The sequence below is a fragment of the Drosophila guanche genome, unplaced genomic scaffold (assembly GCF_900245975.1).
Source record: "Drosophila guanche unplaced genomic scaffold, DGUA_6, whole genome shotgun sequence".
NCBI classification, from domain to species: Eukaryota; Metazoa; Arthropoda; class Insecta; order Diptera; family Drosophilidae; genus Drosophila; species Drosophila guanche.
Genome location: NW_022995755.1, coordinates 2,575,122 through 2,600,724, shown reverse-complemented (window position 1 = coordinate 2,600,724; position 25,603 = coordinate 2,575,122). Strand labels below are relative to the sequence as shown.

The following is a 25,603-nucleotide window of genomic DNA, read 5'->3' as shown; positions in this document are numbered from 1 at the left end:
TTGGTTGTGTGCTCTCCGTGCCACCAGAACACACACACGGAACGGGTTTCGGTTGCGTTCAATAAACTCTCAGAGAGAGGAAGCAGAGAGTGTACGGGCGGGGACTAATAAAACGATTTTGTTGATCGTCTAAACCAGAACCGGCCAGGCGGTTAGCTTTCGTTGCGCAGTTCCCTCCAAATAAATGCCAGTCGCCTGCCCAGATATGCGCTTATCACAGCATTGAGAGCACCGCTGGAGAGTTGGTGGGCCGCCAATCCGATAAGAACTTCCCTTTGCGGGGAAACAAAAAACAACATGAATTTCGAAGAGATTCTGGCCAAATGCGGCAACAGCAGTCGCTATCAGTTTCTGCTGCTCTCGCTCTACGGGTTCCTCATGGTCGTCATATCGATGCACTATTTCTCCCAGAATGTGATTAGCTTTGTGCCCGATCATTGGTGTTACCACGAGCAGCTGGAGAGTCGCAGCTATGCCGAGATCGAGGCCATCTATGCACAGTTTGAGCGTCCCTCCTGCACGCTTCTGGCATCGATCGATGAGGATGGAGGCAATGCCACAGCCAGCCCAGAGCGCTGCAATCGTTGGATCTACAAATATGATTTTGGCTACAAGAGCATGAACACGGAGGTAGGTCCAAGACTGTCTTGTAAGTACCATCATTAATGGTGAGTTTTCTCGCAGCTAAACTGGGTTTGTGATGAGGCCTACAAGCCTCGCGTGGGTCAGTCTCTGTTCTTTGTGGGTTCCGTGTGTGGTACGCTCGTCTTTGGTTTGCTTGGCGATCGCATCGGCAGAATCAAGGCACTCATTTTGGCCAATTGGTGTGGCTTCCTCGGGGATTTCTCCACAATATTTGCAGCAAGTTTGACTTCATTTTCGGTGAGTCGCTTCGTGTCTGGTCTGGCGGCCGATGCCAACTCCTACCTCATGTACATCCTAAGTAAGTAAGAGAATTGCCTGCCACTTCTGCCCACTTGGCTTACACTTTGTTTCGTTTCGTTAACCAGTTCTCGAATATGTCTCGCCCTCACTGAGAAATATTGGCCTGAACACCGTGCTGGGCAGCTTCTACTGCCTTGGACTGATTGGCGCCTCCTGGCTGGCCGTCTGGGTGGGTCACTGGCGCATTTTCCTCGCCTGCTCCTCGCTGCCACTGCTGCTCGTGACGCTCTTCTACTTCCTGGTGCAGGAGAGTGCCCAGTGGCTGGTCACGCGCAACGATATCGATGGAGCCATTACGCGGCTGCAGCGCGTGGCCAAAATCAATCGCCGCGAGGTCAGCGACGATGACTTCAAGGCGTTCCGCGGCTACTGTGAGCGGCACTACGAGAAGGAAGTGCAGGCAGCTGACAACAGGCAGACCAAGCTGCTCGATATGCTCAAGACGCCGCGCATGCGCAGCACGGCATTCAAGCTCTTAACGATTTTGTAAGTTTTTATGGGATTAATGTGCAGTTATGGGATACTATTTCTCTGCTATTTCTCTGCTCTTTCAGCATAATTATCACGCCCTGCTACAACACAATTGCCCGCAACGTGGAGGGGCTGGGCATCTCGCCCTTCGTCATGTTCTCGCTGAACGCACTGACGCTGCCGCCTTCGGGCTATCTGCAGGGACTGCTGCAAGATCGCATCGGACGCAAGGCCACCGCCGTCAGCTGGATGGCCATCACGGGTCTGTTTGCTGCGGGTGCGGGGCTCGTCATGTCGCAGGGCAGCAGCCAGCAGAATGTTCTGCTGCTGGTGGCACTGACGCTGGCCGCTCGCTTTGGGGTGTCCATTGCCGATGGGGCCAGCGCGCAGTTCTCCACGGAGCTCATACCGACGTGTGTGCGGGGTCGCGGTGTGGCTGTGGTGCATGTGGCCGGCTTTGCCGCCTCTTTTCTCTCACCCTACATCCTGCACTTGGGCACGTACTTCAGGCCAGCACCTTCGATCATCCTCGGACTGCTCTTTCTGGCCGGTGCCTATGTCTGTCTGCTGCTGCCCGAGACGCGCAATCGAAAGCTGCCCGTGTTCTTGGCCGAGGGCGAGGAGTTTGGCAAGGGAGAGCGCATGTTCGATTTTCTGCGTCATTTGCGTCAGGGTGGAGGAAAGGATAAGGCAGAAGGTGCCGGGATTAGTGGTAAGGAAAAGGAAGAGGACACGCTCATGACGAAAGTTGCTTGAAAAGCAACTATTTGTGTATAAATTTCCCTGCCTGTTCTGTGATTGAGAAAGTGAAATCAGTGTTTGCACCTTTCAATCAGTTGAATTATTGCAGACATTGTTCTCTGATTAAGAAATTGTAAGAGTCCGAAATTGTATGATTAAAATATGATAATAAAAACATAAATCTGCACAGGTTATTCGAATAAAAGATAAGTATACAACTCATACCGAGGCCGCTTTCACAACACGGCGCAGCGCAGCGCTGCGACTCGGCGCTCTTAACTATTCAGCCAAGGCGGACGGATCGGATCGGATTGGATCGGATCGGAATATGGAATGGAGTGTGGTGTAGTGGCGCTGAGCGGAGCGGTGAAGAGCGTATGGCTGGCAGTATGCGCGTGGCAGCGACAGAGAGCGGACGAGCAACGGACCGGACTCAGCGGAGCGCTCCCCACCACCCCAGAGACCCCCAAACCCCACCAGCACACAGGCCACAAGCACGCGCCACGCGCCACGCCACACAAAAAACAAAACAACAACAAAATAACACTCCACATAGACGAGGGGTCTCCATGCATCTGGGTAAATCGGAACCACATTTCGTGAAGATGGACTTTGAGAAGATATTGGGCAAGTGTGGCGACTGTCATCGCTATCAGTACATGCTGATGGCGCTCTACGGCTTCCTAATGTTCGTCGTCTCCAGGCACTACTTTGCCCAGAATGTGATCAGCTTTGTGCCCGACCACTGGTGCCACCATCCAGCGCTGGAGCATCGCAGCTTGGAGGAGATTGCCAACATCTATTCGCAGTTTGAGAATCCCTCCTGCACGCGACTGGCATCGATCGATGCGGATGGAGGCAATGCCACGGCGAGCAGCGAGCCCTGCGATCGTTGGTTCTACAACTATGATTATGGTTTCAGGAGCATGAATGCAGAAGTAATATTTATCCCTTCCACCTAATTGAGTCCATTGAGTCTGATGTTAATGCTTCTCTCCTATTTGCAGCTCAATTGGGTCTGTGATTCCGCCTATAAGGCGCGTGTCGGCCAATCCTTGTTCTTTGTGGGTTCCATGTGTGGCACGTTGGTCTTTGGGCTGCTCGGCGACTCCATTGGACGCATCAAGGCAATGATTTTGGCCAACTTGTGTGGCTTTGTGGGCGACTCTGCCACGATCTTTGCCCAGAGCTTGGTGACATTCTCAGTGAGTCGCTTCGTGTCTGGTTTAGCGGCCGAGGCCAACGCCTACCTGATGTATATTCTGGGTACGTTATCTTAACACGGCTCTAAAACGTATCTAGTCTCACGTGCTCGCCCGCAACAGCGCTCGAATATGTATCGCCTGCGCTGCGAAATACTGGCCTCAACATAATTATGAGCGTCTGTTACTGTCTGGGCATGATAAGTGCCTCTTGGCAGGCCGTCTGGGTGGGCGAGTGGCGCGCATTTATGGCCTGGTCCGCCCTGCCGCCGCTGCTCGTCACCCTCTTCTATTTCCTGGTGCAGGAGAGTGCCCAGTGGCTGGTCACACGCCACGACATCGATGGCGCTGTGCTGCGCCTGAAGCGCGTGGCCAACTTCAATCGGCGCGAAGTCAGCGAGGAGGACTTTGAGCAGTTTCGCATCCACTGCAAGGGCCAGGAATCGGCCATGCAGAAGCAGTCCAAGCTGATGGATGCCCTGAAGACGCCTCGTCTGCGCAACAGAATGATTCACGTTTTGGTTGTCTTGTAGGTGGAAATATCCTTGACAAGATCCTCCATTTTATCTGTAACCTTTCCCTTTCGTTTCCCCACTGTAGCACCATCATTTCACTCTGCTACAACACCATGTCCCGCAATGTGGAGGGTCAGGGCATCTCGCCCTTCATGATGTTCACGCTCTTCGCCCTGACGCTGCCGCCCTCGGGCCTCTTTCTGGCCCAGGCCCAAAGGAGTGTCGGCCGCAAGTTTACGGCGGTGAGCAGCATGGTGGCCACGGGTCTTATGACTGCAGTCTGCGGCATTCTGTTGTCCTTTTGGCAGCAGCCCAGCACCCCCGTGCTGGTGACCCTCGCTCTGAGCTCGCGGTTCGGAATCTCAGTCTGCACTGGGGCCACCATGCAGATATCCGCCGAGCTGGTGCCCACCTGTGTGCGGTCTGGCATCCTGGCCGTGGCTCATGTGGCCGGTGCGGCCTTCTCCTTCGTCTCGCCATTTATCCTGCACCTGGACACATATTTTCGGGCTGCCTCCTCGATTATTCTCTGTGTGCTGCTGTGTGTCAGCGCGTGGATTTGCCTGCTCGTGCCAGAGACCCGCAACAAGAAGCTGCCCATGTCCCTGGCCGAGGGTGAGCAATTCGGCAAGGGGGAGCGCATGTTTGACTTCCTGCGTCGCCACCAAAGGGCAGGCGATGACGAACTCAGTGTCGAGAAGAATGAGAAACTTGTGCCCGAATAAACCAGCTGTGTGTGTGCGTGTGAAAAGTCAGAGGCAAGTTGTATTGTTTGTGGTTAAGTTTTACGTTAATGTCAGCGAGGAGCGCAGCCTCAGTTTATGCACAGTACGGAAGATGTGCACGCAGATCGGCTCGCAGTCACCCACATGTTGTTGGTGCATTTTTATGCACAAACAAAACAGCAGACACGAAGCCCAAAACGTTTATTGCTTCTCTGCCGCTGAGACCACACGAAGATGCCGGCTCTGCCGCTGCGTAGTTTCTCTGTGCACATGCCGAAGCCACACGAAGCTTTTGCGCTGTCCGCTGTGTCGACTGCGCTGCTTGTGATCGTTTTCTATGCACAGAGCATGCGACGCTGCCGGCTGAAACTGTTCCAGCGTAATAACCATTATGATGTCTGCCAAAGATGTTCCATCAAACGTCTGCTACCTATCTATATATCCCACAACAAAGATAAAAGCTCAGGGACAAGCCAACATAAATCTCTAAAAATATTAGCATTAATTGGATGCACAATAGACACTTACGGAACGAAGGTACGGAGGAGATTACTTTATATTTTTCGTCTCGAGAGAAGTTTTGCACAGCGCCTATGAAACGTGTGCACGTCTCAGTAATCTGTTCACTGATAGGAGTCACTGTGTCAGAGACTTTTTGGCTTGCTACAATCGAGTGACAGCATTAGACTTGACCTTCTACACTTGTAATTGGGTCTAATTGTCAGTGAATGACATTATTGGGAGTCCATTGAACTGTGAATCCGTTTATTATGTATTTGAAATACATTTCAGAGGTCAGAATTAACGGTTATCTATGCCAACAGGGAGAGAGAGAGAGAGAGGGTGGGAGAGACTTCTGGTGAGACGCCGGCGTTTGTTTAGATTGGAATAAATGAGTGAATTCACTTAAATAATAAAAACATTTGCTTTTGAGCAGAACCGCCATGCTCGTACGATAAGGCAGCAAACCCACCCCCGATTATCCCGGACACCACCCCCTCCTAAATACAATCTTATCAGAGCTAGACAGAGACGGAGGCACACAACGTGCGAATTCGGGCACCTTCCTTCCACTCTTTGGCGTCGTTTCGGCTCAGTCGCTCAGTCGTTTCGAGGTTTCGCATCTGCTTGGATCAGCTGAGGCTTAGTCTTAATAGAATCTCAGCACGAGAACGACCCTAGCGTCCGACTTGTCATCACAGACATGGACTTTGACAAGATCTTGGAGAAGTGCGGAAATGCGGGTCGCTATCAGTACCTCATGATATTGCTGCTCGGCTACATAGCCTTCACCACAACAGTGCATTACTACTCACAGAACATCATTGGGTTTGTGCCGCAGCATTGGTGCTACCATGAGCAGCTGGTGGATCGCAGCTTCGAGGAGATTGCAGCGGTCTACGCGCCCTTTGGCAAAGATGCCTCCTGCACGCGGCTGGATAAGATCGAGGGCAACAATCTGACGGTCAGCAGCAAGGCATGTCAGCGTTGGATATACAACTACGACTATGGATTCAGGAGCATGAATGCTGAGGTGAGCCAGAGGTTAGCCAGCTAAAAGCCATGATTGTAATGCCATTCTCTGTGGTGCAGCTCAACTGGGTCTGCGACGATGCCTACAAGGCACGCATCGGCCAGTCGCTGTTCTTTCTGGGCTCCCTCATGGGCACCTTCACCTTTGGCATGCTGGGCGACAGAATTGGTCGAGTGCGAGCCGTGATCCTGGCCAATCAATGCGGTTTCGTGGGCGATTTCCTTACCACCTACGCCACGAATCTGGTGCAATTTGCCAGCTTTCGGTGCATTTCGGGTCTGGCGGCCACAGCCAATTATTATCTGATGTTTATTCTGGGTAAGCATTGCGATATCTTGAGCACGCCATAGCGTACTCTCCACTGTTTTTATTATGTACATATGTAAGTGTATGTAGAAAGATCAAAATGAACAACAGAGTGTTTGGTAACCCTTAAATGAGGCTCTGCACTTGGTTTAAAATGTAACCCGCATGCGAGTAGTACTTATGTACTTGTATACACCCATAGAAAAAGACCCTGATCTTCCGTCTTCCACCCTACACACCCACTTTGATCTTTCTAGTTCTGGAATACTTGGCCCCCAAGCTGAGGAATTTGGCCATTAGCGGCACACTGGGCATATGCTTCTGCCTGGGCGCTTTGGTGGCACCTTGGCTATCGGTGCTCGCCGGCAATTGGCGCATCTACTTGACCTGCTCGGCCCTGCTGCAGCTGGTGGTGGCTTTGTTCTACTTTGTGGTGCAGGAGAGCGCCCAGTGGCTGATTACACGCACCAATGTGGAGGGCGCCATTGCCAGGCTGAAGCACATTGCACACTTCAATGGCCGCCAAGTGCCGCCAGCGGACTTTGAGGCATTCCGCAGGAATTGCATAGCCAAGCGGAAGTTATCGAATCAGCCGGAGCAGACGGCTGGCATCATTGACCTGCTGCGAACGCCCAATCTACGCAAGATTTCGCTGCTGGTGGTGCTGATATTGTAGGTTTGTCTGTCGAGCAATAAGAACTTTCTCTCATGAATCTATCCACCTGCAGCATGCTGACTTCGCTGAGCTTCAACACCATTTCCCGCAATGTGGAGGGCCTGGGCATGTCGCCCTTTGTGGTCTTCTCGCTGTTTGCTGTTGTTGTCCCACCATCGGGCTTCATCCAGGGGCTCCTGCAGAGTCGTGTGGGTCGCAAGGCCACTGCATTTTTGGCCATGCTCTGCACGGGACTGTTGTCCTGCGCCCTGGGCGTGGCCCTGTCCATGGAGGGTGCACATAGCAGTGTGACCCTGCTGCTGTCCTTTGCCCTGCCCATGAGGCTGGGCATCTCCTTGAGCTACACTGTCACCTCGCAGTACGCCTCCGAGCTGCTGCCCACGTGTGTCCGATCACGGGGCATTGCTGCAGTGCATTTGGCTGCCGCAGGTGCCTCCTTTCTGTCGCCCTACCTCATACATTTGGGCACCAAACTGGCAGCAGCCACGTCCCTGATACTGGCGCTGTTACTGCTGACAGCCTCCTTTTGCACGCTTATGCTGCCGGAGACGAACAACAGGTGAGGAGGGCACCACTGAGTTCATATAACGTGGAGTTAAATTTAAATTACTTACAGACAACTTCCCATCACATTGGCTGATGGCGAGGCCTTTGGCAAGGGCGAGTCCATGCTCTCCTTTGATTGTTGGCGACGCCACGATGACGATGTGTCCAAGCAGCCTGCCGAAGAGCTGAAACTGCAGCCGATGGTCAATGGTCAACAGCCCGCCCAGCCTGGAACGGAGGCTGAAGTGTAGTCAGCATCCAATGTGATCCCCCCCCAATAGGTATTAGAAAAGAAACAACACAAAGGATGGCTGTCAGTAGATGTGAATTTTGCTTTATTTGATTGATTTCATTGCGGTTCACAATTCCTAACACAATTTTTACTTGGAGCGAGAGACCGAGCCGGCTTCCGCGGCATATTGAGCCAATTTCTTGAGCTCATTATTTAAATTTGTGGTATTCGTGTATCGACGGCATTCCTTTGTCGCATGTATTAAGTACTTACTTGTAAGTAAAAGTGTTTTCATAAGTACATATCTTGTATCTTGTATCTTGTATCTTTGTAAATGGTTATGTAAACTCTTTGTAATTATGCAACGCTTAAATGCCATAAACATAACGGCCTTGTATGTGTGTTTCTGTGTGTGTGTGTATAGAAAGTCTTGCTAGAGAATTGCCTGGAAAATAGCAACCAAAAAACTCTCTGCACAGAATTAATGCTTAAAATCGAAGTGTGAAAAATGTAGAGTTCGGATCACACAGTCGCTGGTTGCACGCTAGATTCATTTTCCTATAGCTTGAAAGACAATTTTAATCAGTTTTGAGGTAGAACTTAGGAAATCTAATACATAGAACATTAATGTGTAACTTATTGCATGTAAAAAGATTGTTCTCAGGGCAGTACTTAGGTAGGATAGATCGGGTTGAGTACGCCACGGGTTGGCTACTTAACAGGAAGGCAACCGCAACATTAATCAGTATCTATGTGTCTATATATATTGTATGTATATCTGTGTGTGTGTGTGTGTGTTTTCGCTAACAAAAGTTTCTCTACTTTAACGCAACATGTATATTTTGGGGCGTGGCTCAACGGCCTATACGGGGGCGCTTATACTCGTATGCACAAGCGAAAATGCAAAAATATTTGATAATCGCTTTCTGCTGTTTCCGCTCTGAGCCATTCTGGCGATTGCTAACAAATACAATGGGTACATAAATATTTGTTGTATTTCTGATATTTGTATCTTTTATCTGTAACGTAACGCATAATTTGTGTAGTGCAATGCCTGCTGCGGGCAATGTCAAAAAACGCCATCAGAAATATCCTAATTGCTATGGTTTCTTGTTTTCTTAGCTTAAGATCTCGGTCTTATAACATGTGTTCTAATATCTGAAAGTACTTAAGACTATTGCGTTTGCGAGTGTGTACGCATTGCTTGTAAAGGTGTTCGCTATAGTTATAGGTAATGTATCTCAGTAGATGTGTATAGTAGATAGGTTGGTGGTATGTATATGAAGACTGCATTCCATATGTATATATCGTATATGTATAATCAACACACTAGTTTCACAATAGTTCAGTGGAATCCGAAATGCACATCCAATATAATACACAGGTAAAAAGGTAAAAAGGTAAAAAGGTAAAAAGAGATTCCTTGCGACATTCAACCGCCACCTGAGAGAGTGTCTTAGCGGTGGATAGAGAGACAGAGAGAGAGAGAGGGAGAGAGAGTATAGTTTATGTATGTATAAATATATGTATAGCACCATCTCAGAGAGTAAGTGGGTTAAGTAAGGGTCGATCCATTGTTAAAACACAATTTCCAATCCATTCCATGCACTCATATTCCTAGGAGGATATTCCCTACACTACGGCTCGTTTAGGTGGTAAGAAGTAAGTAATATAGTAGAAAAATATACATGTAGTAAACATTGAAACATTTTGTTTGTTTGGAGACGAGAGACTAATAAACTATATCCTACATGTCTGTGTGTATATGTGTGGGTGTGATTGGGATCTCAACAAATTGAATGGCTAGACTAGAGAACCAATCAACACAACAGCAAACGCTTTAATCTTAGATTATAAACTATTTGTGTAGATGCAAATTACATAGAGTACATCTATGCACCATCCATATAATTATGTATATTTATGCTTTTCTTACATTGCGCTTTTTTATGCTACTAAATACCATTTCCTTTCTGTTGCAATAGTTGCTGCTTATTGTTTGACATATGTATATCATATATGCTTGATTTAGCGAAAGTATTCTTATCTCTTTCAATATCTTTTCTGAGAGTTACTCCTCTGACTTTGACTCTGACTCTGCCACTACTACCTCTACCGATCATTGTTCATCACCAAATTGTGTGTGTGTTTGTGTGTGTGTTTCGAAAACATCGAGTATAAAAGACAAGCGGTATTTAGGCAACGAGTGATTCAGCAATTATCTCTTTTATAAAAAACATCTTCTATAAATTTTGTCATATTTTTCAATGTTTCATTCAACTCTAAACATTATTTGATTTGTATTATGGTATTCATGGTAAATATGTATACAACACTTACACCAAAAGCATTCATAAGACTCGTTTCTTTATTCTTAAAAATGATTTCTCTGAAACAATTCATTTTTGTTTATAGTAGAGCTGCTCAACCCCGCCTATCCGAATCAGGAGGGGCTGGCCATACACCATAGTCGCTACCATTCACTACACTTCCATATGTAAATTCCACAGTAGCTTAAAGGTTTTCGAGGGAGAATGACATCCATTGGCTGCTATGGGGATTAAGCTGTACTGTTCTCTTGAGTTGAGTTGATTTGGATTTGGATTTCTTTTGGGTGGACACGAAGCTTAGCTGAATGTTGCACAATGTTTCTTGCGATATGTATGCCTTCTGCTTATGATCTATTCAAAAACAAAAGCAAACGTAAAGGAAATCAAAAGAGTCAAATTTACAAAAAATGTTATTTGTATTTTCGCGCATTTTTATGGATAGTTATACATGGTAAACTTATGTCTCGTTTCAACTATATATTTTAGTTATATTTTAGTTGTAGCTTTTATCGTTTATCGTTTATCGTTTAGCTTTTAGGTGCATACAGTATGCCAATTGCAAGTGCCTCTCAGAGAGGGTGAGAGGGGTGAGAGAGAGGTTGGAAAGAATACACATGAACATCGTAGAGCTTATATCTAAGGCAGCCCAGGCCTTGGGCTGCGTCATCATCTTCATCATCATTATCATCGCTTCATGCTGTAGTTCTGTTCTCATGGTGTTTGCTTTACAGTTTTAGTTTTTTTGTTGTCTTTTATCTGCGCTGAGAGTTGCGCCGCTTTAACGCTTGATAACGCTTTGTTCTGCTTTGTTTGCTCGGTTTATTTACGGCTGGGGTACAGGCTACATGCAGCGTCATTGCCATATTCGAGTATTCAGGAATCATCATCCTACACACACTTCAACTTAACTCTAACTGTGGCTGCAAGGCCACGTGCAAACACAAACAACAATCAATTAATTAGGCCAGTCAGTCTGCTGTGACTATGCCAATGCTTAGAACACTAATAATGCTTCTCAGAGTCATCGTTATCGACTGTCATCGTAGCTTAATCGATAGTTAATACAATACAATACAATACAATGTGCCGTGGGCAACTCTAACTGCAACTTTTGTGGGGTTTGTGGCTTTGTGGCTTTGTGGCTTTGTGGTTTGTGGATTCTAGCAAATAATTTACTAATATGCAAGCGGTTGCTCCTATGGCAATGTGGCTCGTATGCCATCCAGACTGGAACGTAGCACTAGGCTACCTTCCACCCAGAAATTGGGCCTATCCAGCATGTTCTGCCACAGCGATAGCTCCTTGCCAGTGGCATCCATCCATTCCACTTGGCGGCCATAGCTGCGACCTGTTGGGTGGAATTAATTCGAAATTAGTTGACCGATTCGAGGAGAGATAAATCTTTGACTTACCCGTGCCCAAGGAGAAACGAATGCCGCCGACAAACTCATTGCTGGCCAGTCGATCGTGATCCCAGACTGTCAGCTCCAAGGCGCGCTCCGACAAGTCCTCCAGCGAGACATCCTCATAGACAAAGGTGTAATTCCACGTGGGATGCAGCGTGCGCTTCACCACTGGCGTCTTTTGCTTGGAGCTGCGCGTGCGATCAGGCAGCAAATAACTGAAAGAGGTTTGATCACAGATTAACATACTGAGGGAAGGAGAGTCACAGATAAGCTTACCTCTTGCAGAAGGCATCGCAGCTGCCGTTGGCCTTGATGGGACTCAGATGCTTGGCCTCCTTGACCAGCACATGCAGCTGTCCGCCCTTTGCACAGCGATCCGACTTTGAGGCCACGGACTTGATGCTGCCACCAAATTTGCGCAGATTCGAGGAGCTACCCGTGAGCGAGGAGCCGCGCGAGAAGAACGAAGACTTCAGGTTCTCGGGTGGAATGTACTTGAGGCCCACCACAATGTCACCTCGATAGGTGGCCACCTCATCGAAGGGTTCGCTCTGCAAATGATCGTTTGTTAGGTATGGAAACTCCACAGATTGAATGCTGCACTTACCCTCTCCTGCAGCAGATACCACTGCGATTGGGGATTGTCAAAGACGCGTCCCTGCAGATTGACAGAGACCTCGCCGAGGAAGTCGTTGCGCCCGAACATGTCCGAGTGCCAGACAGTCAGCCACAGGGTGCGCGACTCCAGGCTGGAGATGGGCGTGTGGAAACGCATCGTCTCATCAAAGATGGGATTGAGGGTGTGCTTCTTGACTTTGGTTTTGCGTTTGCCAGCCTTTGATTTATCCGGCAGCAGGTATACCTAAAGAGTAAACCAAACATCAGCATAGAGCTCAGTTATAGTAAAGAAAAAGTAAGACAAACCTTGACATAGGGATCGCTGCGATTGCGTTTGGCATCGACAGCGGCTAGATCCTTGCAGCGCACCACATGAACCTCCAGGGCGGCCAGCTTGTAGTTGTATTGCATGGCAAATTCCACCTGACCCTTGACCACCACAGTGCCATAGCGACCCTCACCAGCGCCAGAGTAAACGCTGGCCATGGACTCCGAGCGAACCTGCAGGGCAGAACAGGGGATTAGTTTCGCTTTTAAGTTTAACTTTTATCAACCTTTAACCTACCCCCAAAGAGCTGAGACTGCTGCGATTCTGATGCATGGCCACCAGACGATCAATGTCCTCGTCCGACTGCACCGGCCAGGCCTCGCTGGAGGCACGCGACTGCACGGGACTGGCGGTGGCGGCCTGCTCCGCCGCCTGCCGCTGTCCAATCACCGGCGAACGTGTCAGCTCCTCGGCAGCCACTTTGGCCTCTTCTGCAAAGAGAAAATTGTTGCATTAACACACAAGAGTTTTCCACAATTAAAGCTAGGCTAATCAGTGGAAGTTGTCAGCGTTTTCCACACATAAATTTCATATTTTAATTCCCATTCAAGAGGGGACAAAGTGAAGTTGCAGTCGGGGAAAGCAGTGCAAGGTGCATGCAGCAGGCAAACTTGAGTGCCGCCTACCTTGCACCGCTTCCCGTTCCTTCTCCTGATTGTCCTGCTGTTCGCTCTCCACAAAGTGGACATGCAGCGGCGTGCGACGCGGCAGGATGAGGGACATTCTGCCACCAGGCACAGCAACAGCAGCAACAACTGGCAGTTCCTCCTCGAGGGTTTCCAGGAACCTATCAGAGTTGGACCGCAGACTATCATCCCAGGTCCAGGCTCTGGGCTTGTCACGCAAGGAGACTTTTCGCAGCTGAGGATGTGGCTGCCGCTGCTGCTGCTGTGGCAGGCGGATGCTGGATTCCTGGAACTGAGTATCCTTCACTTTCTCACTTTGCTGACTGGCCACTGCCTCGCGCTGCTTCATCTCCACAATGTAGGCCGCCACCTTGGCATCGATGTCGTCGTCTTCCTCGTCGGAGTCGCAGCTGTACGCCTTTGCCCGTGCCCTGCCCCAGCGGCAGCAGCAGAGACTCCGCTTGGGCTTGCCGCTGCCCCAATAATCTTTGTAGCTGCGCGGGCGTCGTCGTCTTCGCCGCCACCAGCAGGCGCCCAGCAGCCGCCGCCATTTGGTGCTGCGTGGGCGCTGGCTGGGCGGATTGTCGGCGGATCGATTCTTGCGCATGCGATTGAGCGCCGCGTACTGGATCTTGCCAGCGGAACTGGAGGGCAGCGAGGAGCCAGTCGCCGCCGCTGATAACGCCTTTCCTCTGCCATAGTTGTGCACCCGAGCAATGGGTGCCGCAGCCCCCGAGGGCGTCGACTTTTGGGGCAGCGACACAAAAGCGTTGTAGCTGGTGGCTTCTTTTGGCTTCACGGCCTTTGCCGCACGCCGCGGGCCAATTAAGCGAGTCACTCGCTTCATTTTCTCATTTGGAATTGGAATTGGAATTGGAATTGGGATTCATTCGATTTTTGGTGTCATACGCGCAGCGGACTGCAAAAAGTTTTATTTGAGCAACCAGTTGACAGTTGCCAGGGGGCCATCAGAGTGGAGTTTTGTTGCTCAATTGCCTGTGCTTTGTGCAACGGCATGGGGCAACCACGCTGGAGCGCTCATTAGAAAGGTTTGAGCCATGGAAAATGTGTGCAAAAAACCCAATGATATTTCATTTGTTTTGAAAGCCAGAAAGCTCTGAGCTACTGCAAAAACCCAACCCATTTCTTGTTCGATAAAATAGTTTGCCTGTGCTATCAGCACTTTTGAAATCTAAAGCAGTTTCCCCCTGCCGATAAGGCCTAGAATTCCATTGATTGCTCAGACCCTTTGATAAGATAGATGCCTGACGACACTTGGGTTCAGGCTGTGGCCACTGTGGTAATTGGACCACTCGATCGTTGCTAGAGCCATTTGCATGGCCCAACTGGCCCCATTTAATTAAGTTTGGAAATTAAAGACAGCTCTCTGAGTGGCCCTGAGCTTCCAACGAAACAGCCTTGAGACGGAGTGGGTGTGAAATACTTTGGGTTTGAGGGCTTGGCTGGCTGGCAGCAGCAACAACAAACAACAAAAAGAAGTGATAAGCAAAGCAGACACCCACAGAAGTGGGTCATATTACAGGCAAAGTGTGGGGGGTTTGATCCGAGAGTGCAATTAAAGGCAGAAATACACACATTAAAAGTGTTTAACTGTTTCGAGGGGTGTTTGGGGTGGCAGTAAAAGTGCTGTCAATGCAGTCACGATTTGTTGACACACACAATACACAGCATAATACATCTACATCTACATCTACATCTACATATACTTGTGTATATTTTGCATGATTTTTCATTTTATTTATGGCACTTCTACGCGTATTATTTTCGCCCATAAACGTGAGTGGGGGGCAGGGCAGAGACAACCAAAAATAACGAAAACCCCCCCCAAGGCAAAGCGGAATACAAAAAGTCAAAACAGACTTCACTTCACTTCACTTTCACTGCGGATTGACGGAGTTAAGATCGGAATTCGCGGGGCAACTTATAGAGCGCATCGCGTTCGGGTAGCTGTAGCTCCAGTCCCGTTAGACGAGGCGCAGCAACTGAAGCATAGCTGGGAGCCAGTGCCAGAACCCCGCGAGAATGCAGTGGATGAAATCTAAGTTTTATTCAATTATTTAAATATTGAACTTTGGGGTCGCCTGGGGCGGCGCCTAGTCAATGAAAGTGCAATTAACAGACGAGCGAAACGTAAGGCAGTTCAACAGCGAGGGGTGCTCACAGAATGCCACATAAGTTGGGTAGAAGTTTTGGGGAGAACGAAAGCAGAAATAAAGTATAACATTGAGTGGGTGTGGGAAAGTTTTCTGCTGCTTCCAGGCCCGCTTAAAATGTTGTGTCAAATGCCACAAGTAGAACTAATCTTTGGTATAGATCCAATCCCCAGCGTATCTATGGATATTTTCGCTCAACCCTCGCCAGTTCATCGCAACTTGGCGATGAACAACAAATAAATAGAGATCTCTCTCTCTCTCTCTCGTTTCTGGGTATTCTCGGTCTCGGTGGCAGAAAGGTTAATTGAATTTGATGGCCAAACGAGCGCTGGTCGAGAGACGATACCCAAGTTGTGTTTTACAGGGTGCTCTCGTGCCGGTGCTCTCCTCTCGTTGGCACATCCGCTATGGCAGCGTTAATTGTAGCTCCGTTTTTATTTGCATAATTGTGAAAATTGTTTTACGGCAATAATATTGCATGCCATTGCATAGCATTGCATAGCTGCTGTTGGCTTTTGGCTTTGTTTTGGTGCAAAACACTTAAACGGTTGCCGGATGGGCACGGGCTTGGACATAGACACAGACACACCATGGCAATGGAGCACTGCTGGTGCTGGAACAATCATTTCCGCACAACCAACGCTCCAGTGTGGAAGCAGTGATGCACGAAAATAAATGTGGAAAAACATCTACTCGTACACAACCACTTCTTTTGGCCAGTGTCAACTGTTTTGGGTGGGCAACGAAAGGCATTAATTGTGCAGGAAATACGAGGAAACAAACCAGTGGCAGCGGCAGCGGCAGCGGCAGCGGCTCTCTATCAACGTCAAGAGCTTAACTCTGAACAAGCATTAGTATATAGAAGTTCAATATTGTCGGAGACAGAGATACAGCGGGCCAACTATTTAATTGTGTTTTGGCCAAGTTGCCGCAAAGACAAACGATTTTGGCCAAAACCACCACAAACGAAACTGTGTAAACAAAGAGGGGGTCCATGGGGGCCAAACCGAAACTCTGTTTGAGATGGCAGCGTGAGGGTAATTATTCAACAGGAAATTTCAGTTGTACCAAATCAATTTGTGTGTGTCTGCTGAAGCTCATAATATCTTGGGGATAATTAGCTATTAAAATAAATAAATGATCTGTTTTATTTATGTTTTGGAAAGCCACCAAAAATTGTTTCACTTGCAGCGAGATTTCTCTTTAAGTTTCTCCCAAAGTAATTATGAAAATTTCCACGCTTTAACAGATTTTAAATTAATGAAATATTTTTAATGATTTATTCGATAATCCCTCGCTTCCTCATCGGATCTACAACTCATTCAACCATCTCCTGGCCACACATCTCTAGCTAAGTTCAAAGCCCCGCGTGCACCCAGTAGTGCCGGGTTTTTGAGTTTCGAGTTCGAGTTCCATTGACCAGGGACTGACTGACTGACGGACTGAGGGACTGGTGTGTGTAGAGTATAATTGTTCTTGTTGTTGTTTTTTCTTGCTTTTGGCTAAATAATGAATAGAAAACAACAAACAAGAGACGCCCCCGCCAAGCGGAACACAACTTTAGGCACTTCACATGGACAGCTACAGCTACATACAGCCATAGCCCACAGCTACAGATACCAGATACCAGATACCAGATACGAGATACTCGGGTCTACTTCTATCCACCAAACACACAACGCAAGAGTGCGAAAATCGGTTTAGACGCCAACTGGCAACTTAGCCCCAGTCGGGGCTATGACTGATGAAGAGAGGCGACTCAAGAGCTCAATATGGATACAGTTAATTGACCTTGATTGGGCTTATTTCGGGCAAAACAGCTGCCGGCGGAACCAAATGTCTCTGTTGTCTGTTTGTCTGTTTGTCTGTTGATTGAGTCTCCGAGTGTTTGGCACTAACATAATTGTCATCATCATCAGCAGCATGGAATGGCCTTTGCTCGCCAATTGTTATCAAAATTGTGGGCTAATAAAGTGCTCGAGTAGAGTTAATATTTTCTGTAGTTTTATGAACAAAGCAATTATAAACCAAATCTGAGTTATAAAGGGAAAAAAATGCCCTACATATTCCATCAATATTGCTGCTGCTGTAGAAATAGTAAAATTATTTGAAAAATCAATAGAAAACAAATCATTCTACCAGCGAAACTCGATTCTCGATCATTCTCTTTTGCTGCTTACGCTTGTGCGTAGCGAGTCAACCATCAATGGCCTGTGGAATCTGTGGAACATGGTAAGAGTGCTTGAATTTCGTATAGTTCCTACACTTTTCTGCACGTTACATACAACCGCCTCTTTTCCTGCCTGAGTAGTTTTTTGAGGAATTTTTTCATTAAGAACACAGCAATTTCATAGCACAGATATTTGACCTGTGCAAACGCCCAGCCTGAAGCCTGTGCGTGTATCCCCACCCCAAGGAGTAAGGTGCGGCCTCCAGCAGTTCGTAGGATATTCAAAGGCAAACACTAAACGAGACAGGAGAACTCACCCGCTGACATGTTGAGACGTTTGCGCGCATCGCGCTTCGAGTACAGGAACTGGAAGCCCGCACCCAGCTTTTTGCTGCCACTGCCACTGGTGGTGGCGGCACTTCCGCCTCCACCCACAGCTCCGCCGGCAGCACTGCTGCTGCTGCTGCTGTTATTGCTGGCGGCAGCGGCACGGGCTGCCAGTCCGGGCGAGCGATAGCGTGCACTCTTGGCACTGCTGGCGGAGCTGGAGGGTGTGTGGTTGAGGGCGCTCTGCGACTTGGTCTTGGGCGTGCTGGTGATGGGCCCCGCCGCACCCGCAACCACCGAGGAGGTGGGCAACCGTGGCAGGGAGTTGGTGCTGGCCACCTGGCCGCCGCTGGTCAGGCTGCGTGGCAGGGTGGAGCGAGCGCCGCTGAATTGGCTCGGGGCGTTGCCCTCATCGCTGGAGTCCGTCTCGTAGATGGCATCCGGTACGCTGGAGCGACGCACATCCTTGGCGGAGTCACCGCCAATGGAGGAGCCCGCCGAGGAGAGCCACGGCTTGGCCGGCGAGGCCTCCAGCTGATGATGGTGCGCATCGCCGCCGCCAATGCTGCCGCAGGATCGTACGCGGTCCAGCTGCTCGCGGCTGAGGCTCTGTTGGTGCTGACTGAAGAGGAGATCGCCTGCCGATCGGCGCTTTGCTACTGCCAAAGCGGACGCAGACGACGAGTTGTCCCTGTCCAGTTGACTCAGCTGACTGAGCCTCGTTCTGCTGTCGCCATTAGCCAGTAATGCCGACTCAAAACTGCCGCGCCACGAGAACCGTTCGTAGTCGCTGGCCACTCCGCACTCCTCCCCTGCATTGTCTCCGTGTCCTGCTGCTGCTCCGTGTCCTGCTGCCGATCCCGCTGCATGATGCACTCCCGAGGGATGCGCATGGCCATGCGTGTGGGGTCCCGTTCCGTCCAGGAGCAGATCGTGGGATCTGCTGCGCAGCTTCAGCTGCTTGATGGGCATCGCCCGCAGCTGCTCCTCCACCTCATCCTCCTCGTCCTCTGTCGTTGTGGCCGAGATCTTGGCCTGCAGCCGTCGATGGTGACGCGTCTGTCCCTGGCCCGTGGCTGGCGATGGTGTTGGCGTCTCATTGCCACTGCTCACCTCGTGCATCAGGGCCACCAGGCGGGTGCCAATGTGTTGCATTACCTTGGCAAAGAGCTGCGGCGATCGCTGCTCCGTGCTGCCCCCTGACTCCGGATCCACTTGCTGCTCCTGTGCAGCCATTTCAGGGGATTCCTGCTCTGCTTCTCCCACTGCCACCTTGCTGAAGGAAGCCACCAGCTTCTGGTAGACCAAAGCTGTGTCTCCGTTCAGACTCTGCACCTCGTCCAGCAGTCCGCCATCGCCGCGATCGCCCTCCTCGTCCACCTCGAACTTGTTGATGATCTGCTGGCAGCTGGCCGAGATCTGTGCCTTGAGGTGTCCCTTGCGCTCGCCTCCCTCCAAATCGGAGCTGGTGTAGTCCGAGGAGTCGTACGAGTCCGACCACGTGTCCTCGCTGCTCAGGTACTCCACAATCTCGCGCACCTGCTCGTCGTTGATGCCCGGCACGGTCTTCATGAGGCGCGTCAGTTCGTTCTCGAAGTACGCCAATTGTGCGGGTCGCGTCTTGGCCAACTTCCGCTGGGAGTTGGGCGTCGTTGTGGTTGTTGTTGTTGTTGCTGTGGTGCCGGTGGGTGTGGGCGGTGTGGTGGGTTTGCTCTGCTGCGCATTGGCCGTGGCCACGATGAGCGTCTTGAAGAACTGCCGCATCTTGCTCATCATCAGGTTGGTCTCCTCGTCGGAGCTCCAGTTGTTGAAGCTGTCCTTCCGCACCAGATTCGAACTGGTCGTCACGGGAGGCACTAGCTTCGGCCGCTGCCCCTGCACGGACGCTCCACTGGCCAATGCTGATGCGGAGGTGCTGGGCAGCTCCAACTTGGCCAGACTGAGAGCCTGCGCTGGCTCACGATCCTCGCTGATTTGCTCGAGCGCAGGCGTTGGAGATTTCGGTGGCTCGCAGTCGGGTGCCTTCAGCAGATCATCGTTGCTGCCCACGAAGCCGCTGTCGCGGCTGTGGTGATGCTGCTGCTTCTTGGCCTGTCCCTGGCAGTGGCTGGAGCTGCCACCCATCGACCCTGGAGTGGGCGTGCGGCACTCGGGGCCGCCACCCAGCGCCAGAGCATCCTCGTGCAGTTTCTTCTCGTCCAGAGAGTCGTGGCGCTTGCGCAGCTGCTTCTTCCGCTTGATGGTGTCGGAGGAGGAGCCATCAGAGGCGCCCGCATTGGCCAGATGGATGACGGTGTCGTCGCAGCCAGCCTCCGACTCGGAGGTATCCTCCACAGTCATGGCAGCCGTCGTGGTGGCATCCAGGGTGTCCGTCTCCGGCAGCAGAAGGTTGTCCAGCGAGGAGTTGTGGCTGCGTGGAGTGCCGCGTGCGCGGACCAGACGTTTCCTCCGCTGGCTGGGACTGGGATGACCCTCGCTGTCGCTGCCCACGCTGCCGCCGCTCTCGTCGCTTTCCGCCTGCTTCTCGCCACCGCTGAAGCCCATGAATCCCGAGAGGAAATACTTCTCCAGGCGGGATGAGGCGAGATCCGTGGCACTGTTGCCTCCATCCAGCAGCTGCTCATCGTGTGGCAGGGAGTCCATGCCCTCGGAGCACTCCGAACTCACCTCCGAGGCGGTGTCGTCGCCCCGCGTGTCAATGGAGCTCATCACCTTGCCATCCCCGAGGCCAAAGAAGAAATACTTCTCCAGCTCGGAGGCACTGAGGCGGTGATGGTGCTGCAGCGTGCGCTGGCGGCGACGCTCGGCCAGATCCTCCTCCTCGTCGGCATCCTCGTTGTCCGCCCGCATGGAGGCCACCTCGCTCTCCTCGCAGCTCTCCTCCACGATGGTGTGCAGCGTAAAGTCAATGGCGGATCTGTTGTAGCCGCGCAGCTCCTCCTCCCTGTCCATGTAGGTGTGGCGCCTGTTCATGTCGCCATCCCCATCGGCATCCTCTGAGTCCGTGGCCGTGGGCGTGGTGGTGGCATTGCTGACATTCTCATCCTCCTCTTCCTCATCCTCATCCTCGTCTTCGTCATCGTTTTCGTGTTGGCTCAGCTCCTCCACCCAGGAGTCGTCGTCGGCCAGGCCATCGTCCAGGCAGATCTTCGGCGTTGGCTCGTTGAGGGAATCCACGCTGTAGGAGTCGCGCGACGATTCCCGATCGCTTGTCACGAGATCCGAGCCCTCAATGGCGCGAAATGAGTCACCGCCAAAGTTCTGGCCAAAGCTGTTGCTGTCGTAATCGCTTTTGGCCTTTGTTTTGGTGGTTTCAGCTGCTGCTGCTGCTGCTGCTGCTGCACTTTCGTTGTCTTTTGTGATCATTACCAAACTGCGATACTTGGCCGAAAGTGAATTCTTGGCTGAGGGACTGCCACTCCCCTCCGCCTCCACTGGCGATGTTCTGGGGCTGGCCGTTGCCGAAGTATTCAGCGTATTCGAGCTCATGTGTGTGCCGAATATTCTGTCAAAATCGGAATCGCTGTCGTTTTCACAACTTTCGAACACACGCGGCGACGGCCCATTCACATTCACTACGTCACTGTTGCTGTTGCTGTTGCTGCTGTTGCTTTGTTGGCCGCTGCTATTTGTCTTTTGTGCTGCGAAAGCGTCATTATGGCCATTATCGTTGTTGCTTTTAGCAATACTATTATTATTGTTGTTGCTGGGGTACAACCGTGTGCGAGCGTACGGCTCCTGCTCGACCGCAACGTTTAACATTTCATGTTCGAATGACGACGAGCGCGACTCCGAAATCGACTTCACTTCGACTCCGAAATCAGCGTGGCCCTGAGCAACAGGTAGACGAGAGCGAGAAAGAGAGCGCGCGTGAGAGCGTTCGCTCTCTGACTCTCGAGCAGGTACCTGTTCAGGTGCGAGAGAGTTTTTATTTTTGCATGCTTCGTTGCATTCCTCCTCCCCCTCGGTCGTCGCTTGCACAGTTTGCACAGCTGTTTGTCGCTCTTCTGCCATTGCCTCCTCCTCTTCTTCTTCTACGGCTGCCACCACTTTATTATCGTTGTTTGCCTTTACCTGCTTCTGATGATGGCAGGTAAACCCGAGAGTAGCGGCGACCGTCGCTGCTGCTGCTGCTGCCGCTGCTGCTGCGGCTTCTTCGTTTACATAGTGTTTACCCTTCGCTTCGTTTTCGTTTTGTTTCGCTGCTTCTGCCTCTGCCGCTGCCGCTGCTTCCGCTCTTCGCGCTGTTGTTGTTTGTGCCTCTCTTTTGCTGCTTTCGTCATTAGAATTAACATTTACAATGCTTTTCCGAGAAGGAGAAGCGGGTGGATTACCACCTGGCGACGATGACCAACAACCACCCTGTGGGTCGCACTCCTCGGGCTTCCCCTGGGTGGCAGCCACAGCAGTGCCCGTGGCGGTGGATGTGGAGGCCAGGTGATCCTCATTGATTTCAGCCACGCCGCGCCGCAGTCGCTGCAGCTTCATCTCCAGCTGAGAGTTTTGCTTGTGCAGCTCCAGCAGCCGGTTGACATCGTTCGAGATGCTGTGCAGCTCCAGCTCCAAGTCGCAGCGCTCTGATTGCTGAGGCTCCGCGTCTGGCAGAGATCGCATGCCGTGCAGCACCACGCCGTCGCCGTCGTCCGTCTGCCCGCCCACGACCACAATGCAGTTGGCAAGCTCATCGCTTGAGTTGGCAACGCGGCATCGTCGTTCACTTTCATCATCATCGCAGTCGTCGTCGCTGCTGGCGTAGGCATTGGCGTTGACGTTGACGTTGACGTCGACGTTGATGTTGGCGTCACGTGCAGGTTGTACCGCCTCCTCCTCCTCACCTCCCAGTGGCTTCACATAGTTCAGCACAATGCCGCAATCTGTGCGCTCCGTATCCGTATCATTGTCGGAGGAATCCTCCAGATTGGCCTCCGATGAGGACAGCGAATCTCCCTCCGTGGAAGAGCTGCGTCTGGCTCGCACCCTCAGTCCAGCCTGTCCCGGCTGGCGGTTCACGATGAACACCTTGTTGAAGCGCCGCCGCTTGGGCCGACGATCGGCCACGGTGCCCGTGTCATCCGAATCGCAAGACTCTGAGCTGGAGCTGGAACTGGAATCGCTGCTGCTGCTGCTGCTATCGGTGGTGGTGCTGTGATGCATTTGCTCCGGCTCCAGCTCTGGGACTGCCACTGCCACTGCCTCTGGTTCCAGCTCCGCCTGCATTGCCACTGCCACATCGTAGCTGCGCTCCACCAGCTTGCGTGGGCTCTGCGCCGCCTGCTCCTCATCTGCACTGCTGCTGCTGCTGCTGCTGCTGGCCTCATCCGGACTGCTGGCCGCATAGCTTTCGCTCAGCAAGTGGCCCACTGTCTCGCGTCTCGGTGGCTCCTGCTCGGACATGGTGGCCCTCGTGGCTATAAGTCGATTGGAGGACAAACTCTTGGCACGGGAATTGGGATCTACTGATGCTGCTGCTTCAGCTACTAGGTGCTGCTCTCTAGGCGCGGCGGCAACAATCTCAGCATTTTCAGCATTTCCAACATTTTCGACTGCAAAACGAGTTATGGCCGAAGGAGCTGCTGCTGCTGCTGCTGCTGCTGCTGCTGCTGCTGCTGCTGCCGCTGCCTCAGCTCTAGTTGTTGCTGCTGTTGCTGGTACTTGATTTTTATGTATATTCGTTTCGTCTGCTGCTTCCACTTCTTCTTGGCTGTGTCTGTGGCTCTGGCTCTGGCTCTGTCGCTGACTGTTGTTTCTGGCCAGGTAGGTTTCTGTTTCTGTTTCTGTTTCTGTTGTTGCCGTTTTGGTTTGTGTTTGCTCGTTTTCGCATAGATTTCGGCTGTGGTATTTGTGCTGTATCGGCGGCCCTCTCTCTATACCATTCCCCTTTGGCTGCTTATCACCGCCAGCAGCAACATGTGTCTGGGCCGTTGGCTCTCCGTCATAGACATTACACAATCTCCCCCCAGTAGTGGGCGTTGCGTTGCCTTCGTCGTTGTTTGTTTGTGATTCGGACGGGGTGCGCGCTGCTCGCTGCTGCTCACTCGACGGAAGGCGCGACGCTACTAAACTTGTTGGCTTCGAAGCCCCACTCTTGGGGCTGGCCATTTGACGCTGCTGCTGCTGCTGCTGCTGCTGCTGCTGCTGCAACGAGTTGGCAGCTCGGGCTGCCGGGCAGAGACAGCCGGTCAGTGTCTCCAGGCTGCGTCCCGCCGCCGTCCCGTATCCCGACGTTGTCGACGATGACGACGAGGCGGTGGAGCACAGCGACTGCGTCATCAGTGAGCCCAGCGAGGCGCTCAGCTCCGGCGCCGACGACTTGAAGCCCGCCAGTGCGGAAGACTTGAAGCCGCCCAGTGCCGCGGCGGCCTGCCACAGCTGCTGCAGCGAGGCAGCCAGTGGGTCGTCCTGCTCCAGCAGCGGGTTGGCCGTGCCCGGATAGTCCAGCTGCCAGTTCTGGTAGGCGGACATGGGCACGGGTATGGGCACGGGCACGGGTATGGGCACATACTGCGGCTGCTGCGGCGGCGATGGCGGGGAGGGAGCGGCAGCTGCGCTGCATCCGCAGCGACTCGGCGCATGGTGATGATGATGGTGATGGCTCTTGAGGAAGCGCGTCTTAATCCGCGTCTTCATGCTCATCGGCAGCGGGGGTGGCGGCACGGGGGGTGCCGTCTGATCGGAGCTCGTCTGGGAGCTGCTCTCCGTGTGCAGGAGAAGCTCCTCGTCCGTGCCGGTGCCGGTGCCCGTGTCGCTCTCTCGGATGCGGGGGCAGTAGCTGCGCAGCTGCTGCTGCTGCTGATGCTGCTGATGCTGCTGGCGTCGCTGGAGTAACGGTGAATCGCTGTCGCTGGATCTGCGGCGTATGCGTGGAGGCGGCGTGGGCGTGGCCGTGTACGCAATCATTGTCGTTGTGGTCGTGGTGGAGGCTATCATCGATGGCTCGAAGTAGTCCCAGTCGCAATCCTCCACATTGCTCACGATGCTGTGGCAGTGATGCGTGGAGCAGGAGGAGTCCGTGTCGTCCTCCTCCTCCTCTTCGCGGCAGGATGACGAGGAGTCCGAGTTGAGAAAGACGAGCTTGAACTCGTCGGCTTCGACGTTGTACTGTGACTGCTGCTGCTGCAGTCCGTGCGAGGTGGTGCACCTGAACTCGAGCTCCGACGCCGACGATGACGTTTCCATGGCATCCGTGACGCTGGTGTCGCCGGAAACCGACGGCAGCTGCAACGCTGTTGAGGGTGGATTTTTTTTGGGAGTTTTTCGTGTCAGTTTTTCAGTTGCAACCACTTTGAAGTTGACCCACACCAATGCAAGAGAGTGTAAATACTGGTTCCAGTCTTCCGAATTCCCATTTGCCATCACAGGTGAAAATACTGGTTACGGTTACGGTTTTGCGTTTAGGGCAGGGACCACACCACCACCAAATGCCAAACGGAGCCCAAGCCAAAGTTAGTTACAGAGACAGCCAGGCACGTGCGATGATTACAATGGGTTAAGCATGGACACAGGTACACATACGAGTGGTGGTTAGTTAGCAGCAGCCTTACTTATGTCTAAAATAATGGGTTTAAGCATGGGAGAGTGAAGTCGAATATTGTTAGCTACTCAGGGGGAAAAGTGTGCAGAATGTAGAATTGTAGAATTGTATTCGTAATTGGTGCAAATCTGATGGGGCCACACTCAATTAAACATTAGATTAATAACATAAACATTTGGAGAAACAATTGTTCAAGTCCA

General features: G+C 51.6%; 4 protein-coding genes across 18 annotated transcripts in view; 3 read left to right on the top strand and 1 right to left on the bottom strand.

The window, feature by feature from the left end:
- The first annotated feature begins 7 nt into the window (after nucleotides 1–7).
- LOC117589482 (organic cation transporter protein) lies at nucleotides 8–2,258 on the top strand. The gene is made up of 4 exons (XM_034281443.1): nucleotides 8–630; nucleotides 685–943; nucleotides 1,011–1,431; nucleotides 1,500–2,258. The coding sequence occupies exons 1-4, from the start codon at nucleotides 298–300 to the stop codon at nucleotides 2,170–2,172; spliced, it is 1,686 nt and encodes a 561-aa protein (XP_034137334.1). The 5' UTR covers nucleotides 8–297; the 3' UTR covers nucleotides 2,173–2,258.
- Nucleotides 2,259–2,375: 117 nt separating this feature from the next.
- LOC117589480 (organic cation transporter-like protein) lies at nucleotides 2,376–4,624 on the top strand. Its single transcript, XM_034281441.1, has 4 exons — nucleotides 2,376–3,095; nucleotides 3,165–3,423; nucleotides 3,483–3,888; nucleotides 3,960–4,624. Exons 1-4 carry the CDS (start codon nucleotides 2,535–2,537, stop codon nucleotides 4,597–4,599), a joined length of 1,866 nt encoding a protein of 621 aa, XP_034137332.1. The 5' UTR covers nucleotides 2,376–2,534; the 3' UTR covers nucleotides 4,600–4,624.
- A 1,065-nt stretch (nucleotides 4,625–5,689) lies between these two features.
- On the top strand, nucleotides 5,690–8,277 carry LOC117589481 (solute carrier family 22 member 6). The gene is made up of 5 exons (XM_034281442.1): nucleotides 5,690–6,133; nucleotides 6,193–6,451; nucleotides 6,697–7,111; nucleotides 7,168–7,674; nucleotides 7,732–8,277. Exons 1-5 carry the CDS (start codon nucleotides 5,804–5,806, stop codon nucleotides 7,910–7,912), a joined length of 1,692 nt encoding a protein of 563 aa, XP_034137333.1. The 5' UTR covers nucleotides 5,690–5,803; the 3' UTR covers nucleotides 7,913–8,277.
- Nucleotides 8,278–10,618: 2,341 nt separating this feature from the next.
- LOC117589478 (synaptotagmin-like protein 4) overlaps nucleotides 10,619–25,603 on the bottom strand; it is a 48,849-nt gene continuing 33,864 nt past the window's right edge. For 5 of the 15 annotated variants that reach the window (XM_034281421.1, XM_034281423.1, XM_034281424.1 and 2 more), the window contains 7 exons: nucleotides 17,863–25,095; nucleotides 12,813–13,006; nucleotides 12,554–12,748; nucleotides 12,237–12,491; nucleotides 11,906–12,180; nucleotides 11,636–11,844; nucleotides 10,619–11,571 (listed from right to left, as the gene is read on the bottom strand). In XM_034281421.1, the coding sequence (XP_034137312.1) occupies nucleotides 11,420–11,571; nucleotides 11,636–11,844; nucleotides 11,906–12,180; nucleotides 12,237–12,491; nucleotides 12,554–12,748; nucleotides 12,813–13,006; nucleotides 17,863–25,095 (8,513 nt within the window). In that variant the 3' untranslated portion in view covers nucleotides 10,619–11,419. Of the gene's footprint in view, nucleotides 11,572–11,635; nucleotides 11,845–11,905; nucleotides 12,181–12,236; nucleotides 12,492–12,553; nucleotides 12,749–12,812; nucleotides 13,007–13,046; nucleotides 13,477–13,516; nucleotides 14,068–17,862; nucleotides 25,096–25,603 lie in introns of those variants that run through there. The other 10 variants (XM_034281433.1, XM_034281434.1, XM_034281422.1 and 7 more) reach the window with 9 other exon arrangements.

Excerpts from the sequence above, each read along its gene's own strand:
- LOC117589482 (XM_034281443.1), top strand. The coding sequence starts at position 298 with ATGAATTTCGAAGAGATTCTGGCCAAATGCGGCAACAGCAGTCGCTAT. Across the intron at positions 631-684 it reads ACAAGAGCATGAACACGGAG|CTAAACTGGGTTTGTGATGA; the intron begins GTAGGTCCAAGA and ends GTTTTCTCGCAG. Across the intron at positions 944-1,010 it reads CTACCTCATGTACATCCTAA|TTCTCGAATATGTCTCGCCC; the intron begins GTAAGTAAGAGA and ends TTCGTTAACCAG.
- LOC117589480 (XM_034281441.1), top strand. The coding sequence starts at position 2,535 with ATGGCTGGCAGTATGCGCGTGGCAGCGACAGAGAGCGGACGAGCAACG. Across the intron at positions 3,424-3,482 it reads CTACCTGATGTATATTCTGG|CGCTCGAATATGTATCGCCT; the intron begins GTACGTTATCTT and ends CGCCCGCAACAG. Across the intron at positions 3,889-3,959 it reads ATTCACGTTTTGGTTGTCTT|CACCATCATTTCACTCTGCT; the intron begins GTAGGTGGAAAT and ends TCCCCACTGTAG.
- LOC117589481 (XM_034281442.1), top strand. The coding sequence starts at position 5,804 with ATGGACTTTGACAAGATCTTGGAGAAGTGCGGAAATGCGGGTCGCTAT. Across the intron at positions 6,134-6,192 it reads TCAGGAGCATGAATGCTGAG|CTCAACTGGGTCTGCGACGA; the intron begins GTGAGCCAGAGG and ends TCTGTGGTGCAG. Across the intron at positions 7,112-7,167 it reads CTGCTGGTGGTGCTGATATT|CATGCTGACTTCGCTGAGCT; the intron begins GTAGGTTTGTCT and ends ATCCACCTGCAG.